Source organism: Microtus pennsylvanicus, chromosome 1 (assembly GCF_037038515.1).
Source record: "Microtus pennsylvanicus isolate mMicPen1 chromosome 1, mMicPen1.hap1, whole genome shotgun sequence".
Taxonomy (NCBI): domain Eukaryota; kingdom Metazoa; phylum Chordata; class Mammalia; order Rodentia; family Cricetidae; genus Microtus; species Microtus pennsylvanicus.
In genome coordinates, this window is record NC_134579.1 from 50671809 (window position 1) to 50691851 (window position 20043).

Below are 20043 nucleotides of genomic sequence, written 5' to 3' on the forward strand. Positions count from 1 at the left end.
ATGCTGCCAGCTCCAAGAAGTGGGTAAGTTCATTATTACACAAAACCAGGGGCTCATGCAGAACATAACAGCTCTATATTCCTTTTACTTTGTAATTTCTCCCTTCCACAAGCAAATTTCTACTGACTTGCCATCTTAACAGTAGATGCACTTTTTCTTACACTTAGCAGTAGCTTGTCAACCTCACTACAGTATATACTCTCTTACTCGTTGCTCTCAAGGACCATAGAATTTTCTCTAAATCTTTAGCCTATTTCATAGCACTTTGAATTCACACAGCAGATCCCATTTATTGAACAGGCATGTTATTCTATAATACTTAAAGGAAGACAGTTCCACTTAAATCTCTCCTTCCCAGACTTTCCCAGTGGGTAGATAGCTCAGCCTTGATCACATGTTTTATCACCCAACACAAAGCCCCTTACTACTGCTGATGTAGCAACAGGTATACTTACCCCATTTGGGAAAAGGACTCAGAACCCATTGGAGAGACATGCAGCCTCTCTTCCCTAACAACTCTGGTTCTCCTGTTTGAATTTTGGTGCCAAGTGTGTTGTGTATGACTTGTTTTTAGGATACAGAACACATTCTCTGTATCTGTCGCTCTAAGTGCATGCATGCGCACATGTGTTTGTTTGCATGTGTGTGACTTAATTTCAGGAGCTAGAGAACTTGAGTGCAGTTATATCACTGAAAAGCTCACACCAGAATGTGTTGTGAGTCCCTAATGCTGTATCTATAGAGCCCTCTGCAAGGTTTTCCAGGAACCTCCATGGGCCAAGAATCATGACTTGGCTGTTCAGCTAAACAGAGTCAATAGCTGATTGCTTTTCCCATAACTTCATGGAGGAAAATCTTATTTCAGCTTCACCACATAAGTGAAGAGGCTTTACTTCCTCAATCTCAAGAAACTCACTGTTTGTACTTTAACCAAGTGTCTTAACTCACAGGAAATTGCTGTACAAGGCATCCGGGCTGTCAAAACATACTGAAAATGTTTACCTCATTGGGGTGTTCTTGTATATATTTGTGTATCCAGGTCAACAATCCCAGTGTACTAAAGCATCTCAGCTGCTCAGGCCCTGGAACCACTCCTGAGCTTCTGGTGAGTCAGTCAGCACTGTGAGGACCCTCTCTGCTTCTCTAAACAGCGAACACAGTTACAGCCTGGTGACTTGTGCTGCTCCCTCCCTACTCTCTCCAGAATATATCCTTTCCCCCGCAGCCATTCCAGAGCTCAGAGATCTCATCTTCTTTGCCCTTTTCTTCCAGCCCAAGGACACTGCCTTTCAACAGGATGAAGACTGCAACTTGTTACCTTCTCATCTTCATCTCCCTTCTCCAGCTGATGGTCCCAGTGAATACTGCGGAGACCTTAGACTCGCTCCTGGAGAAAAAAATCAAGAAACTTCTCCACTGTGGAGGTAAGGGATGAGTAGTAGAAACCATAGGCTACTCCTTGCTCATGCTGACTCTTCATAAAACCTAAAGTCCCTTGTATCCCACTCTAAGATCTCAACTTCTGTTCAGTCCACTTCTTCCCTGCCTTCCTAGTCAGGGATTTCCTTAGTACTCAACCCTTTGGAACTCTTAGGTAAGAACCCAATGTTCTTGATAAGGATGAAGAAAAGGAGGCTAGGCCTGTAATTTGTGAATGCATAATGAAACAGGTATAGTATTAAGCTTTTAGTTAGTTCATTTAATTTTCATGGCCACTTCAGAGGTAAGTATACTTTACTTTTTATTACTTTCTTGTCACAAATGAGGGAACTGATCTTAAAAGTGAATGGACTAATTATGGAAACAGTGACAGTGTCGAGATAGAAGAGGAATGAAAGGGAATTGTGAGAGAGATTATGTATAACATCACATTTTTCCTCTTACTCAGATGACTGTCCCTTCGCTGCGACTAAGTCTTTGTCCTGCACTAGTGTCAATGCTAGAGGCAAACTAGCCTCCTGTCCTGCTGGTGAGTACTCCTCAAGGAGCATTTGTGAATAAGGTGTCCCTGTGCCTACCCCCATCAATTTCCAAATACCACCTTATCCTAAGTCAGATTTATATTGCCATGGAGCTGAGCCATAGTCTCTTTCTAGTTTTCAGTTACCTGAAGGAGGTTACGAAGGACTCTGGGCTCATTCTTCCTGCCACTTCTTCCTTGATGTCCCACATGCCAGCCCTTCTTGTTCCTCGATTGTCCAGTCATGGACAATTTATTTCCTAATCTCTATTCATTTCCTAATCTATTTCTTATATTAGTGGGCAGGAGACCACAACATGGGTGAAATTCCCATCAATTGAATGACTGTGAAACTCCTCCTTCCAAGTCCTTCAGTTTAAGTAATTGTTGCATTTCACTTGCTTGAAGAGAATTCTGAAATTTGAATAGCTTTATGCCCTGCAAAAACCTAGATCCAACCGTTGCCTCCTAAGATAAAAGGACAGTTAGGGACCTTCTATCTCTTGCAGTCTAAAGATTCTGATGTCTGTGTCTCATGTAACCATGCAGGGATGGCTGTCACTGGTTGTGCCTGTGGCTATGGTTGTGGATCATGGGATATCCAGAATGGAAATACCTGCCACTGTCAGTGTGCAGGCATGGACTGGACCACCGCCCGCTGCTGCCAACTGGCCTGAAAATGAGGAGGCTGAGAACCTAGTTTGGAAATGATGACTGTAAAGAAACTGCAGTCTCAACTTGGCAACCTGGCTCATATCCCTTGATGAATTCATATTCACTATTAATACTGCTTCTTGAAAAATAAAGACAAATTTCTCTCTCCTCTCTCTTTCCTCTCTCTCTCTCTGGTTTTGAGATTGGGTTTCTCTGTGTGGCTTTGATCCTGTCTTAGAACTCTCTCTGTAAACCAGGCTGGCCTTGAACTCACAGAGATCTGCCCGCCTCTGCCTCTTAAGTGCTAGAATTAAAGGCATGTGCCACCACTGCTCAGCTTTTATGTTATGTCTCTAATGTTATTTCTCCTATCTTGGGAAGCCTCTTGCCAGAAAACATTTTCAGCACCTCAGATTACATCTCAGAATGGCATGTGAGATGTGTGGCTAGGAAATATATGGGAAGAATGGGAAATGGACAGATCCTCCACTTCTCCTATTCCCTCTGTTCAGAAAGCCTTGAGTACCTTGTTTGGCATGAAATATAGTAAATCAAATAACATGCTTTTAATGGAGTTCACCAACTCGAATAGCAAACTCTAAACCATGTGCAGGAGAACTTGGCAAGGTGTAGGGAGGCAGGAAGAAGTTGAAAATAATTAACTTCTAACCTTTTAGTACATACATGTACTCTTACTCAAGTAGACACGATGGTATTGTTCAAGGTGACTTCCTTCCCAGCTGCCTTTTTTTGGATAACAAAATAAAGCCACATCTTTCACATGTCACTGAGTCTCACTAACACGTCATGTTCCTGCGTATAAATATTAAAGATTCCAAGCAGAAATAAGTGTTAAACAAGAAGTAACCCAAGGTTACGATGATTTAAGTTGTTGGACTTGAATTTTTGACCTTCATGGTCCTGAATGAAAAAATAGATCAGTTACAACTTAAAATTACCAAAAATGATTTTTCTTTTTTAATTATTATTTTCTTATATATTACTTCGTGACCACAGTTTCCCTTTTCTCCTTTCCTCCAAGTACTCCCATCTCCCCTCTCCCCCAGATCTACTCCTCCATTTCCCTTCAGAAAAGGGCAGGCCTCCTAGGGATATCAACCAAGCACAGTATAACAAGTAACAATAAGACTAGGCACATGACCTCATGTAAAACCAGAAGAGGAAAAGTGTCTCCCAAAGCAAGCAAAAAAGCTAGAGAGAGCCCCCACTTTCACTGTTAGGTGTCCCATGAGAAAACCAAGCTGCACAACCATAACATAAATGCAGAGGACCCAGGTAAAACCTATATAGGCTCCCAGATTATTGGTTCAGTCTTGTGAGCCCCTATGAGTCCTTCTTGGATGATTCTGTGCATTTTCTAGTGGTGTCCTTGACCTCTCTAGCTTCTTCCTCCCCTTCTTCTGCAGAATTAACCAAGCTCCACCTAATATTTACCTGTGGTTCTCTGTATCTGCTCACATCTGTTGATAGACTGTTGGGCCAAAATTATCTCAGGGCCTGTACATTGAGGCCTCATTCGTCAAGGGAATGCTGCTGCGGATGCTGCTGCTTCAGGGGCTTGTCTCATAGAGGTCTCAACTCTGCACATACAAAATGCTACCCAAATGCATGACTTAACTCATGTCAACTGGAGAGGACACAAATACCTATACTGCCAGATCCCTGCAACAGAATTAAAGCTTACAATGTTTTGCTACATTGGGACTATCACAACAGGTCAAGACCGACAACAGCCCCTGTTTTATAAGTAAAACATTAAAAGAATTCTTCCAGAGATGGAATATATCCCACACCACTGGGATCCCATACAACCTCAGGGTCAAGCATTTGTCAAAAGACATCATTGATAACTCAAAGAGGTCCTTATAAAACAAAAAGGGGGAGAGTCTCCCCCATCTACAACTGTAAAAGGTGTTGTTAACCATCAATATTTTAAATTTTCAAAAATCAGATGAACAAAATAGATTCCAGAAACATTGGCAATCCCTACCAATGAGGCCCTGCTTAAAGATTAAGTGGAAGAATACTCTCACTAACCAATCAATGGAGGGGCCCAGATCCCTTATTGACACAGGGCCGATGATATGGATGTGTCTTCCCAAACACAGGGGAAATGCCTATATGGCTACCTGCTCGTAACTTAAATTTCTCCCCTTCCCTCAGGACAATAGGGAAGACCATGATGATCAAGAAAGAAAGAAAGAGATTATGGTGGCTAAACCTTAAATCCAAACACAAGAAAATAAAAATAACCACTGCCCAAGGAAATTAACCCTTGAGAGGAGTGTTGCCTGTTTATCTATTTCAGACTGTCCCCTCGGCGATAATCATGTTAGTTCTTCTCATGGGGACCAAGGTCCAGGCAGCAAGCCCCCACCAACCACAGAAGGTGACGTGGATCCTGTCGAGTGCTGGCACTAGAGGGATCCTAAACCAGACTTCTCAGATGATGACACCCTGGACGTGGTTGCCTGACCTGATGTTTGACCTCTGCGATTTGGCACACAGATGTGGGAGACTGGATTCAGGGGATCCAAGGGAGACTTGAATGCGGAAGCTCTCAGGGGTGCATCCTACCCCAAGCATCTTACCCTAATGAGCAGTGTGTTCTCATGTCCTTAGGAGACATGCCCTCCTTCAGACACCCTTTCATGTATGACCATAAAGCAATCGGACTGCCTTCACTATTAGCAACTGCTACTATTGGTTTCCTGGGGATGTAGGCTGCAGGACATAATTAGAAAAAACAGAGACTGCATTACATTATTTGGAATCCTTAGCAAGAGTAACCTTACAAAATAGGAGAGGCTTGGATTTGCTGTTATGGAACAGGGAGGAACTTTCAGGGCAAGGAGGAGGAATGTTGCTTCTACGCAGACCATTTCAGGATAGTTACAAGAACCCTAGACGAGTTAAGAAAGGATATTGATGCATTTAAGTCAAGGACTCCCTATGAGATCTGGTTTAATTGGTCCCCATGGCTTACCACACTCATTTCTTCCCTAATTGGGCCAATGGCTATTTGTTTATTGATCTGTCTTTTTGGCCCATGCATTCTCCAAAGGCTGAAACAAGCATTCCAAAAACAGATACAACAGGTACAACTCATGGCTCTTCGAGTACATTATGATAGCTCAATACATCTCACCCCATGGATGAACTCTCAATTTAAGGGTGTCCAGGTCAAAACTCCAGGTAGGGGTGGCCCTGACCCGTACTCTCTCCTTGGTGAGCTATTCTGGCCTGGTGACCGGGGTCGAGTGTGGGATATAAAACAAAAAAGGAGATGTTGGGCCAAAATTATCTCAAGGTCTATACTTCAAGGCCTATAGGACAGAAAAAAGTCTGGCTTGAGTTTGAGTGAGGATGAGACAGCAAAAACTAGGTAGATGCCCCTCCAGCCAGAGGGAGAGTTTGGCTGCCTCTCATTGGCTGAAGGTACCCTTACACCACAGGGTATTGCTTAACCTTTATAAGCTGAGGTTCACAGTAATAAATTGAGTTTCTGCTTTGACTCAACTCCCTATCGCATATGATTGTCCTGTATCCTGGGGCTGTGGGAATGGGCGGATAACACAGCCACCTTTCCCTGGGGAATGTGGAGGCTCAAGGAAGCCTAGCAATAGATGAAGCATCTCTGATGAAAATTATGCTAGGTTCTAGTCTATGAGCAGAGCAGAGTATCATTAGTAATCATTTCATTGACTTTTTTTTTTCTGGTCATGTTTGATTCTATCCTAGGTCTCGGGACTATCCACTCTGGTTCCTGACCTTCCAGGCAGTGTCAAGCATGGGCTCCCTCTTGTGGCCTAGATCTCTAGTTGGGGCAAGTCAGTTGGGCACTCTCATAATTTCTGTACCACTTCTACCCCAGTACACCGTGCAGGCAGAACTAGTTGCAGGTCAAAGGTTGTGCCTAGCTCAGTGTCCCAATTCTTCCGCTGGAAGCCTTCCATGGTTACAGAAGGTGTTCAGGCTCCAAATTCCCTATTATTAGGAGGCTTTGCTAGGTTCACCCTCATAGATTCCTGGGAGTTTTCATTGAATTAGGTTTCTCCCTCCCCCACAGCAAAGGTCTCACAATTCCACTAGTCTCTCCAAGTACTCTCTCCCCACACCCCACCAGATCCCTCCCATTCTCATACCCACTGGCTCCCCAGTCCATCAGCAAAATCTATTCTATTTCCTCCCCTTCCCAGGGAGATCCATGTGACGCCCCCCCCCCTTAAGCCTTCCTTGTTACTTAACCTCTTTTGGTCTGTGGATTGTAGCATGATTATCCCTACTTTAGAGCTAATATCCAACTCATGAGTACATATCATGTTTGTCCTTCTGGGTCAGATGGAATTCAGAATGAATTTTTTTCTAGTTTCATCTACTAGCCTGCAAATTTCATGATTTTTTTTAAGAGCTGAGTAATACTCCATTGTACAAATGTACCACATTTTCTCTATCCATTCTTCATTGAGGGACATCTAGGTTGTTTTCAGTTTCTGGTTATTATGAATAAAGCTGCTATAAACATAGTTGAACAAGTGTCCTTGTGGTAGGATGGAACGCTCCTTGGGTATATGCTTATGAGTAGTATAGCTGGGTCTTGAGGTAGATCGATTCCCAATTTTTTTGAGAAATGTCCATATTGGTTTACAAAGTGGCTATACAAAGTTTCACTCCGACTAACAATGGAGGAGTATTCCCCTTGCCTTCCCATCTCACCACTATGACCAATCACTTGTGTTTTTAATCTTACCCATTCTGTCACGTTAAGATGAAATCTTGGATTCATTTTGGTTTACATTTACCCGATGGCTAAGGATAGTGAACCTTTTCAGTGTTATTATTTGTTTTTCCAAGTCATGATTTCTCTTTGTAGCCCTGGCTATCCTGGAACTCACTCTGTAGGTCAGGCTCGCTTTGAACTCAAAGATCCACCTAACTCTGCATTCCAAATGCAAGGATTAAAAACATGTGCCATCACCTCCTTTAAGTGTTTCTTTGCCATTTGGGATTCCTTTGTTGAGAATTCCCTTTTTAGATCAATACCCCATTTTTCTTTGGATTGTTTGATTTGTTGATGTCTAGTTCCTTGAGTCCTTTATAGGAATAGATTTTCACCAACTCCGAAAATGATTTTAAATAATATTGACAACTCAAGAGGAATTTAAATATACTATCACTATAATAAGAATATTCTTTCCCTGTCCATTTAATAACGACAGTGGATTTCTCAAAGGTAATAGCTATGACAAACAGAAACTCAATTAGATGATGTGATATAGCTGTGGCTATATAAGCTAAAGGAGAAAACCTTATATCCCCTAGTTAAAAATATATTCATAAGTATACTGTATTGCTGCAGCTACTGCAGCTAAAGCTAAAACTTGGAGTTCCTGGAAGAGAAGAGCAATGATCAAGGGCAGATAGAGACATAGACACCTTGAGTTTCTTTTACTGAGAAAAGAAAACTTTATTTTACAGTTTGGTATATTTTAAGGGCAGAGCAGGGTTACTAGGTGTGTCAGCCCTTATATTAGCAGTCATAAGGGTTCAGAGCAACCTTCTGAATATACTAAAGGCGATCAGATTGCCCATCAGTTTTCCACAGAGATGCAGACATGTGTGAAGGCCAAGGGGGTGATTATCTGAGTCATTGGTTGCCCTTGACTTTAATTTTGCCCTTTGCTGTTCTCTCCATAGCAACAATCTACTTATTAGTTACTTATTCTATTCACTTTAAAAAGTTCTATTCACTGGTAGACTGTTAATCACTGGAATCCTAGTTCAATGTCCTTATTTACTGCAATTCAAGTGAGCATTTTCAAACATAAAATAGACCGCACACTATCTTGTTTCAGTTATTCTAACATAAGTTAGAATAACTAGTGCAGTTATTTGCAACCTGCAGGTCATGACCCCTCTGGGAGTCGTATATGAGCTATTTACATTATGATTCACATCAGTAGCACAATTGGTCAAGAAATAGCAATGAAATAATCTTATGAATAGGGGTTACTACAATATGAAGAACTGTATTAAAGGGTCATAGCATTAGGAAGCTTAAGAACCATTGCTCTAGTTGCTTCCATTACATGAAAAATTATATCCTATTTATTTGACCAAGACTAACAAAATTCTGAATGCTTTGGCCCCTGAATAGTCTTCTTAATTCATATATGACCTTTGCTCACTTCATTTTGGCCCCATCTGTGTTCCTGTACACTTCACTCACCCTCCTGCTTCCTACTTAGCATGAACTAATTAATGAATGGTCAAGACCAACTCTGACTCCATGTCGGCTTTTCTTATTTTCTATGATGCTTCCTCTATCACAGTCCTGATGATACAGCAGCAGATACTGTTTTAACAGGTGCCTGAGTCCCAAAGTGTCTCTAAATAAAATACATGTTTTTCAGACACTACCTCTGGGAAGGGAAATATAGAAGATGGAGATGGAGACCAGAGATTAGCAATAGCAAACGCAGAAGTAAGACTCTGCAGCAGGTTAAAACAGTTGATGACTTTATGACCAATTTCTTGTCTTGTGTGTTAACAAAATTCTGATTTCATTCATGGTTATAAGGTATTTTGCCTAGGAGAATAAATATATACTAGATACAATGATGGAACTCACACCATTCTTGGCCAAATATTCTGTTTCTTAATCATCTCTGTATAAGGTGAAGTTTTACAGACTAGTGAGTCACCTAAGTCAGATCATAAGAGAAATCTCCTTCAGGTTTCTGAGAGTTTGCTTCTGAAGTTAAAACAAGCCAACAAAAACAAACAAACAAAAAAACCCAGGGATTTTTGTCTCGACTTTTGGGAGTAGGGACAGATATTGTTAAATGTATAACACATTTGAATGAAATTTCCATAGTAGAATTCATCACTATATGCAATAAATATATGCTAATTTTAAAAGTAAAGAAAGAAAACCAGGCTGACAATTGTCCAAGACCCTTGTTTCTTGGGTTGATCAGTAAGATAATGTCTCGTGCTATGGCAGTTGTCTTTCAGTTTGGAAGTGGGAAGTGTGCTGTTGTTACTCTCCCATAGAGAGAATGAGCTGAGAACAATTCCATGCTGAGCAAGCAGATGACAACCAATAATATTTCATCATATCATATATTTACTGCTTTTCCTTGTTGAAATAGCAACCAGAGAACTTGTAATGAGAGATGCTATCAAAATTGGCAGCTTCTACCTAGTGGAGGTGAATAAAAGAAAAAAGATAGGAAGACCCCCAACACACACACATACACATAAGCAGAGAACCAGAACAAAGGACATTGGCTAGAATCTGTCTCTTGTGCTTTTTGAAATCTCCATCCTCTCCAGCTACCTTAGCTCACAGGTACTACTGGCGTGTTTGCTGGAAGAGAGGAAAGGCTGAAGTTCTGATAGACCATACCTCTAAACAGCATCTATTCTCCTGACCTCTGCAGCTCTGTGAAACCCCACCAGTGATTCTAATTAATTACTATTAATATTCTGCAGCATCCCTGCCTCTCAGGAGTCTACACAGAAGCTTAGCCTTCCTACTCCTGCCAGAACCATGTCCTATTTTCTCTACCCATTTTCTTTGTTATATCTCCCAACCATTCTTGAGCAGTTACTGTATAAGTGTTTTCTTAACTCCTTACTTTTATCTTAAGAGGGAAGCAGTGTTAGTTTTTTTTATTTTACAGAAGAGGAAACTTGAGTTCTAAAGAGTTACATAATTCATCTGGTTGCACACAGCTACCAAGTGTCTTGCTCTTGCAGTTAAAGATTGGGGCAATGGCTCAGGAGTGAAGCATCTGCCACGCAAACATGAATACCTGAGTTGAGTCCCCCAGGACACACGTAAATGCTATTAGGGTATGGTAGTCTGCTTGTAATGCCAGCGTTCAGGATGTGGAGACAGTGGAGCCTAGAGAAAGTGGCTAGCTAGACTGAGAAAATAGCAAACTCTGGATTCAGGTGCAGAACAAAGAAGTCATCTGGTATCTACTTCTGTCCTCCAAAATGCACCAAAGAAAAATTTGTATTTTTCTTGGGAAGTATGATGTAACTAACCATATATGCTTGTCCTATTTACCTTAAACCTCTCATAGACTTCTGTTTACATTAAATGTCGAGTCCCTCCCTTAGGAAATCTTCAGTGGTTTTGACTTAATTCTGCCAACTATATTGCCAATGAGTAGTTAAAATTTCCTCTTACATAAGCATATGCAAGTCCTCACACATGCATGTACAACACACATATGCATACATACCACATGTAAAAAAGTGCTTAAGGCCTGGCTAGCCTGAAATTTTTCAGTGAGGTCTGGGATGTAAGATCCCTCCTTTGTAGCCTGTTATTACCTGGCCTAGAGGTAGCTAGAACAGGGGGAGAATAACCTAGAGAAAGCCCAAGAGAGAAGGTGGATGGTGTAATGACCTACTGATAAAAAAAAAAAAAAACTATGAAAGGGGAGTTGTTTTCCATACCTAGGAACTAGTTAGCAGTTCCTCCAGATCAACAATTCCCCAATTATCAAAACATGGCTAATTTACATACTTCTTTATAGGTCTTCAGGTTTCTTTCCATTTTATCCACCAAAGGTAAACAATTCTCTTCTAAAGTACCTTGAAGTTTCCATTGGAAATTTCCTGTGCAGTACCTCAGATCCTCTCTACTACTCTGCAGTCTCTGTCACAAGTTCACCCAATCATCATAGTGTGAGATTTTGTAGGGTGATGACTAAACATCTGGGCCCAAGATAGGTGTTGGCTGAACCATGCATAGGGTCCCATGCTTCTGGCTGCCTGGTTCTCCTATCAGAGTACACTTACTGTGAACCAGTCCTTCCCCGGAATCTGAAAAGTTTTCTCAACTGCTCATTCAGAGCATAGAACTGGAAACTATGCTAATATCAAAAGACAGCCCCAGGAATCACATTAACCTGTAACTCTGTGATACTCAGGAACGAACGGAGGAGACAGCCTTCAAGTTGAAGAGAAAGTGGCAAGTGTCATTGGGTCTCTAGCATCAGTCCTTGGAAACACACTCTCTATCATGGAATCATGAGCCAAGATGGGGCCTTCCACGATTCATGTTTGTAGCTTGTCCCAAAAACATGGGAGATATAATCATTGTGCTGCCTCTACACGCAACACAAATTAACTGTCTCCTGCTTCAAACTTGAAACACTGCGTAAGCACTCCACACGTGGGATCTGTAGTCCTTCCTATCAGGCTGACTGGTTCTCGCTGATTTTTCAAGAAGAAACTAAGTCACCAAGGTTACAGGAGCTATCTATTAGAATATCATACATGATTCAAACAATCTATTTCAATTCTAAAATAGGACATCAACAAAGGAAGAAAAGATACTTAGCTACCAGATGGGAGGAAGAGAAATGGAATGAGATCACCATCTCACCCCCATGGGTCTAGTGCAAAATACTCTTGCAAATCTAATTATAGCTAACATCTACTACTGTGAGTGCTCCCTAAAATATATCAAACTGATTTATTTTAAAGAACTGCTTTTTTTTTTGATTCAAAGAAGTTAGCCTTCACACTGAAATCTTGGGGGAAAAGCTCTTTGATTCAGGGGTGAGAGAAGTATAAAAAAATCTGTTACCAGGAATAAGTTTATTAGCTAAAGAAAACTGCTTACATCAGCGAATCTTTTAAATTACATGTGCATGTTCTATATAATTTCAATAGCTGTTATGATTATTGGTATTGATAGACTCAGGCTTATTCCTTTGCTTTAGGTTTTAATTAGCATACAAAGTACTGAGCTTCATTAAGACATTCTCACACATTCTTTGTTTTCGCTGGTTCTCCTTCCCTACTCCCTTAACTGAGTTCCCTTTCTAGGACCAGTCTCCTGGTCCCCTTCATTCTTTCAGTGACCCCTTTTGGCTTTCTTGTCACATGATCTCTTTTTATCCCCCCCACATATCCCCTTAAGGCATTTTTCTTAAGGTCTTCTTTGTAGTTTCCTGACTTAAATATACTCTTTTAAGTATAATGATTCTAGTAAGAGCACAATATGCCCAAAGAGTATTTTCTGGGAAATATGGAGTAACTAACAACCCATACTTGTCTTATTTACTTTAAACCTCTTGTAAAAATTTTGTTTACATTAAATGTTGACTGAGTCCCTCCCTCATGAAATCTTCTGTGGTTCTGACTTAATTCTGCTGACTGTTTGCCAATGAGTAGTTAAAACTTCCTCTTCCCAGAATTTGTGATAAGTAAGGATGGCCAGGAAAGGGCAACAGGAGACGGATGCAGACACTAAGGAGGGCTGAGACTGTGCTAGATACACATGTGAGTTACTTCCCACCACAGGCTGAGAGCTGATTCTCACTTAGAAACATTGTTACGAGTGAGGGTTATAGCCTTCTGTAATTATGAGACATCAGAAGCCAACCATCACTAAAGAGCAATCACTTCAGAGAAGATGATCAACCTAGGATACTCTTTCCTCTCTTCCTACATTTTCAATGGCACAACCTAGAGAAACCCTCCATGTCCTCTCAGGGAAAACAAGCACAAAACAGAGAAATACAGCTATATCTAATGAACAAAACAACCCAAAATAACTGCATAAAAGTAAATTTCCATTTTGTGACCAAACTATCTACAAAGGTAGGCTGGAACATGCTTTCCAAACTTAAACATGTATATTGTGTCTTATGATAAGATATTTAAATAATAGTTTCCTAGCATAATTTCAGGACAGGATTGCATATCTTTTATTGTACCTAGATTATAAAATCACAATTAGAAAGACAAAATATCAATTGACGCCAAAGTTGATCTAAATTAGATGTTATAATTATTGGATTAAGACTCTAAAGAAACTATCAAAAAAATGTAAGAATCAGAAAGCTTCTACTATCTCCTTACTTCCCAGGTCTGACAGATAAGTGATTTCTGGATCCTGAGCTGCTGACCCAAACTAAAGCAATTACTTGAGATCCTGGCATTGGCAGGTAACAAGTTGCCGTATTTATGATACTTTGAAAAACCAGTTAATACCTGCTCTTTACATCTCTTCACTCATATTCTTGCAGTAAAAAAGCAATTCTTCATGAGCTCACACTAAGAAACATGAAGTCTCTGAAAGTATACTAAGTTACAGACTTAATATATAGTTCTTCAAGAATAATGACAATTATAGTTAAGATGAACAGTTGATAATTTTAGAATTGCATGATCGGCACTGGGTTTTGATCCTACTGCACATACTGGCTTTGTGGGAGCCTAGGCAATTTGGATGCTCACCTTACTAGACCTGGATGGAGGTGGGTGGTTCTTGGACTTGTGTGTGTGTGTATACATACATTCATTTCTTTCTGCTCTTTACTATATATATGAAGTAACTATCTGTTCTAAGTTCTTGCATGAACTTCCCAATAATGATGAGATGAAACCTGGAAATGTAAGCAAAGCCAAACTATTTTCTCCTCTAATATGCTTTTGTTTGAGTATTTTATAATAGCAAAACATGTAGAACTAGAACAGATATAGGTAGTGTGGTAGTGGGCACACCGATATAATAAATCTGACCATGTGGCTTTCATGCCTTTTGACTGTGTATGCATTTTAAAAAAAAGTTGAATACTGAAAGCAGAGATTAATGGGCCATTTTTATAGGATCTCAGAAGAATGCTGAGAGGATACAGTCAAAACTCACTGTATGAGATTTCCAAAATTCTAAAAATAATACAAAAAAAAAGAATATTTATTTTAGCCATTCTGACAGGTGTAAGATGATATCTCAAAGTTGTTTTGATTTGCATTTCCCTGATCGCTAAAGAGGTTGAGCATGACCTTAAGTGTCTTTTGGCCATTTGAATTTCTTCTGTTGAGAATTCTCTGTTCAGTTCAGTGCCCCATTTTTTAATTGGGTTAATTAGCATTTTAAAGTCTAGTTTCTTGAGTTCTTTATATATTTTGGAGATCAGACCTTTGTCTGTTGCGGGGTTGGTGAAGATCTTCTCCCAGTCAGTAGGTTGCCTTTGTGTCTTAGTGACAGTGTCCTTTGCTTTACAGAAGCTTCTCAGTTTCAGTAGGTCCCATTTATTCAAGGAGGCCCTTAATGTCTGTGCTGCTGGGGTTATACATAGGAAGAGATCTCCTGTGCCCATCTGTTGTAGAGTACTTCCCACTTTCTCTTCTATCAGGTTCAGTGTGTTCAGATTGATATTGAGGTCTCTGATCCATTTGGACTTGAGTTTTGTGCATGGTGATAGATATGGGTCTATTTTCATTCTTCAACAGGTTGACATCCACTTGTGCCAGCACCATTTGTTGAAGATGATTTCTTTCTTCCATTGTATACTTTTAGCTCCTTTATCGAAAATGACGTGTTCATAGGTTTGTGGGTTAAAAACAGGGTCTTCTATACGATTCCATTGTTCGACTTCTCTGTTTTTATTCCAATACCATGCTGTTTTCATTACTGTAGCTCTGTAATAGAGTTTAAAGTCAGGGATGGTAATGCCTCCAGAAGTTAAAACTAAAATCAAAAACACCAATAATAGCCTTTGCTGGAGAGGTTGTGGAGTAAGGGGCACACTCATCCATTGCTAGTGGGAATGCAAACTTGTACAACCACTTTGGAAATCAGTGTGGCTGTTTCTCAGGAAATTCAGGATTAACCTACTCCTGGACCCAGCAATACCACTCTTGGGAATATACCCAAGAGATGCCCTATCATACGACAAAAGCATTTGTTCAACTATGTTCATAGCAGCATTATTTGTAATAGCCAGAACTTGGAAACAACCTAGATGTCATTCAATGGAAAAATGGATGAAGAAAGTATGGAATATATACACATTAGAGTACTACTCTGCCATAAAAAACAATGACTTCTTGAATTTTGCATGCAAATGGATGGAAATAGAAAACCTTATCCTGAGTGAGGTAACCCAGACCCAAAAAGGTGAACATGGGATGTACTCACTCATAATTGATTTCTAGTCATAAATAAAGGTCACTGAGTCTATAATTTGTGATCCTAAAGAAGCTAAATAAGAAGGTGAACCCAAAGAAAAACATATTCTTATCCTCCTGAATATGGGAAGTAGACAAGATTGCCAGGCAAAAAATTGGGATCTTGGGGGTAGGTTGGGATGGGGGTAAGGGGAGATGGGGAGAGAAAAGGGAGAAGGGGGAGATGGGGGGAATTTGGGGGAAATGGGATGATTGGGATAAAGGAAGGTTGGATAGGGGAGCAGGGAAGCACATATCTTAATTAAGGGAGCCATCTTAGGGTTGGAAAGAGAATTGAACCTAGAGGGGCTCCCAGGTGCCCAGGGCGATGTCCCCACTTAGTTTTTTGGGCAGCTGAGGATAGGGGACCTGAAATGACCCTAGCCTATAGCCATACTGATGAATATCTTGCATATCACCATAGAACCTTCATCTGGTGATGGATGGAGATAGAGACAGAGACCCACACTGGAGCATCGGACTGAGCTCCCAAGGTCCCAATGAGGAGCAGAAGGAGGGAGAACATGAGCAAGGAAGTCAGGACCACGAGGGGTGCACCCACCAACTGAGACAGTGGGGTTGATCAATTGGGAGCTCACCAAGGCCAGCTGGACTGTGACTGAGAAAGCATGGGATAAAACAGGACTCTCTGAACATGGCGGACAATGAGGGCTGATGAGAAGCCCAGGACAATGGCATGGGGTTTTGATCCTACTTCATGTCCTGGCTTTGTGGGAGCCTAGCCAGTTTGGATGTTCACCTTCCTAGACCTGGATGGAGGGGGGAGGACCTGGACTTTCCACAGGGCAGGGAACCCTGACTGCTCTCTGGACTGGAGAGGGAGGGGGAGAGGAGTGGGGGAGGGGAGAGGAGTGGGAGGAGGGGGAGGGAAATGGGAGGCTAGGGAGGAGGCGGAAATTTTTTTTTCAATAAAAAAAAAGAATATTGAGAGAAACATTGAGAGTTGAGGCCTAGCTCATGGGCTTTAGAGAGAAACAAAGATTCTATCAGGGATAGGAATAGGAGCTATTCATGCTATATTTTGACTAAGAATCTGGGAATGCTGATCAGGCTCATCTGAAGCTGAACTAAAGTTATGGTCATTCAGAGATAGCACCACTGACATGAATTCTCATGAGCTCCATTGGGACAGTAGGGAAGGAAGTGTTTTCTCATAATCAGGACACAGGAGCAGATACAACTGTGATCCAAGGGGCTCAGGCTACATCTTGAGCCAGTAGCCAACAAGCAAGCATGGATCCATAAAATTTCTCTCTGTTCTTGACTACAGATATGGCAAGACTAGCTATCTTAAGCTCCTGGTACTGTAAATTCCCAGTAGTGAGGGATTATAGCCAGGAATTGTGAGTAAAAGTCAACCTTTTCTTCCCCAATTGCTTCTTTGGGGATAGTTTATTAGGGCAACAGAAATGTAGGAAGAGCACAGAGTGACCAGGATTGACTGACAAGGAAAAGACTCAGGGAAGTTGAGTCTATGCTCGCCTCAAAAACACAGAAAGAGTTTTAAAGTAATATAAAGAAAGCATGAAGAAAATTCAGTGTTACAACAGCAAAACTTAAACTTATTCCAAAGTTGTCATACAAATCCTCTTGCTCCTTGATGATCTTCCCATCAAGATGAGAGTAAAAGAAACTGGTGACAAGTGGTGCACTTTCAGTTTTGAATTTCAAATCAACATCTTTAAATCCACAATTGGGAAGTATTCTTGACAGTAAAGGTTTATTTGGAAAAGACAGGGATTTTCTGCACTCTAAAACATTGCTTTACATAACAAGGGCAAAAAGCACACAGATTTAGTTTAAACCACAGGGCAGCTAAAATGTAAGGCACATTCTCCAGAACCTTAACTTTAGCAAAGAAAGCCTCTTTACTCTACATGACTGGAGAAGCTCAGAGGCTGTAGAACTACTTACATAATTGGTGTGCCGTCACTAGGAGACCCAGATATATACTCATGCGCTTTTCACAGTCAGAGAGATAGTAGCAGTTTAAAGAAAATCCAGTAAAGAGTGGATCTAAGAATGCCTAGGCTTGGAATCTGTTCCCAAACTTCTTGAAAATTTAGAAACTTGCCTGAAGTGATACACATGGGAAGAGTCAAATTAAGCAACCTTTGTCCTAGGTTCAGCTGCATCTCTAACATGGACCTCCATGATAGCCATGTGGTCCTACTTTACCTGCTGAGATCTAATCTGCCCATCAGTATTTCTATTGTTGATTATCACCTTGTTTTGTGAGATTATGCCTAATTATCCATCTTCTAGACAACAAGGACTACCTTTTCCTTGATTTCAATTCCAAGTTTATAGGGATGCAACTAGATGGTGGGAATTCTGGAAGACATACATGCCGGTAAAATGACAACTTACTCTTCAGACTGGTAGAGATAGAGTGAGCTTGAGACTACAGTATGTTGGGACTTTACTAAGTACTAACCACACTGGGTACCACTATGAACCCAAAGCATAGGCTAAGTATGTTCCATTTTAGATGAATAGCTTTGCCTTGGGTGCCCAGAGAAGAAAACTCTACGTGGCATTAACCACAAACCTTTGTCTTTTCTATACTTAGCTGCTTGTCGTTAATGTCATATATAAAAGGATATATAGAGTGTTTGTCAATTGCATAGCTTGAAAACATTGATTCTAGCCTTCCCTGTTGGGAATAACATGATTAACTATGATTTAGGCTATGACCACATTTTTTTTCTGTCAAATATCTTCAGTATAGTGTTTTTCACGAATGAGTCCAAAATGTTGAGAGCTGTATGGTAGCATCAAAGAATATCAATACTATCTCCTAGGATAAAGGAGGAAACAAATTTGTTTCTTGATTTGAATATGAAATTCTTGACATTGGTTTATAAAATATTTACCTATTCTTCTGTACAGATCTGACAAAATAAACTTTCTCTTTTTCAGGGTCAACACCAAGGGGACTTAATCACATTAGAGGTGTACGGCAGCAGATCTCAACCCCTCTAGCAAATCTGTCTCCAAAAATATTTACATTATGATTCCCATCAGTAACAAAATTACAGTTATGAAGTAGCAACAAAAATCATTTTTTGGTTGGGGTCACAGCATTAGGCAGGTTGAGAACCACTGGTGTGAAAATATCTGCTCCATTATTTCACAGTTATTTGGTGAAGTAGTTGAGTTCAGGCCTCAAGAAAGTAGGCTCGGCCTGAATGAGATTACTTAATACATCATCTGTTTGTACACATGATACAACTGGAGGTTGACTGTGTGAGGAGAGAGAAGTCTTGGTCATCCCAATAGGAAACTTGGCAGACTCTGACTCTTTACCATCCAGAGGACCACAACAGAGGTCACATGTTCCTTCTAAGTGAATTTCTAATCTGAGTTCCAGCTAGCACCAAGTAATTTTGACTGAAATAGATGTGGACTCTTAAGATATAGTGTGAATTCTAACCAACTAGAATGCACATGAGCCTCTAAGCAACCTGAAAGACTATAGAGTTTAACATGAAACAGTATGTTGTATCTGGCAGAACCAATGAAGGCTTCTTTACTATCTGTCCTGCTGTTAACCATGTTCAGTTCCTTCCATTTCAAAGATGGGTTCATTTAGAGCTGGATGATATCATCTTTCAGACACAGCATAAGGAAGCACCCTTGAAAATGAGGACTTGGACAGTCTCCTGGGCTCAGCTCATGAGCTTGTAAATGTCTACTAACTCATATAAACAAATATATTAAGTGTCCTGACTTGTCGAGAATTTGGCTAAATAGTTTGCTGTGACAATTGAGAGAGCAGAACAGAATACAAGTATCTAAGTAACATCTGGTTGCCTGCTTATGTCTAGGGCTATGGAATAGTTATCGTGTCCACTCACATTTAGCCTTTAGAGAATTGTTTGGGGAGCCACTCACATGAACAGACATGTTCAACTGCATAGAATTTCTACATGTGCAAAAAAGACACCAGCTAGACACACAACTCAAAGGATTTCACTTACAGCATCCATAATATAAGAATATTTATAGGAGAGAAATCAACAGTAATGAAGTAGTACAAAATGTATTTATATGTCCCTACACGCACAGAAATAGATAATGGGAAGGGACTGCATCTAGACTGTAATCAAGTGGGATTTGTCCTTCTGTGTATCAGTTTGATTTATAAAAAATGATGCTTAAAACATAGACACTTCTTAGAACAATGGCACAATCTTCCCAAGCCTCTGTCTTTTCATATACAAAGTAGGAAGAGTAAAATGTATGTCAATGGGGTTATTGAAATAATTCAATAGATTTATAAATGATATCATCAGATAAGGTCCATAGTTAATTGGTGTATGTATGTATGTATGCATATGCACATATATTTAATTGATTTTTTAAAGCATCACTTTAGGGTCTAGTATCTAGCAAGT

The 20043-nt window shown here is 40.4% G+C and overlaps 1 protein-coding gene across 1 annotated transcript; it reads left to right on the forward strand.

Moving 5' to 3' along the window:
- The first annotated feature begins 1035 nt into the window (after positions 1-1035).
- LOC142839235 (resistin-like gamma) lies at positions 1036-2782 on the forward strand. The gene is made up of 4 exons (XM_075955221.1): positions 1036-1105; positions 1273-1424; positions 1889-1969; positions 2510-2782. The coding sequence occupies exons 2-4, from the start codon at positions 1298-1300 to the stop codon at positions 2635-2637; spliced, it is 336 nt and encodes a 111-aa protein (XP_075811336.1). The 5' UTR covers positions 1036-1105; positions 1273-1297; the 3' UTR covers positions 2638-2782.
- Positions 2783-20043: the final 17261 nt, after the last annotated feature.

Bases quoted from the DNA above. Each gene is read 5' to 3' on its own strand.
- LOC142839235 (XM_075955221.1), top strand. From the start codon at position 1,298: ATGAAGACTGCAACTTGTTACCTTCTCATCTTCATCTCCCTTCTCCAG. The intron at 1,425-1,888 runs GTAAGGGATGAG...CCTCTTACTCAG, and splicing joins GAAACTTCTCCACTGTGGAG to ATGACTGTCCCTTCGCTGCG. The intron at 1,970-2,509 runs GTGAGTACTCCT...GTAACCATGCAG, and splicing joins ACTAGCCTCCTGTCCTGCTG to GGATGGCTGTCACTGGTTGT.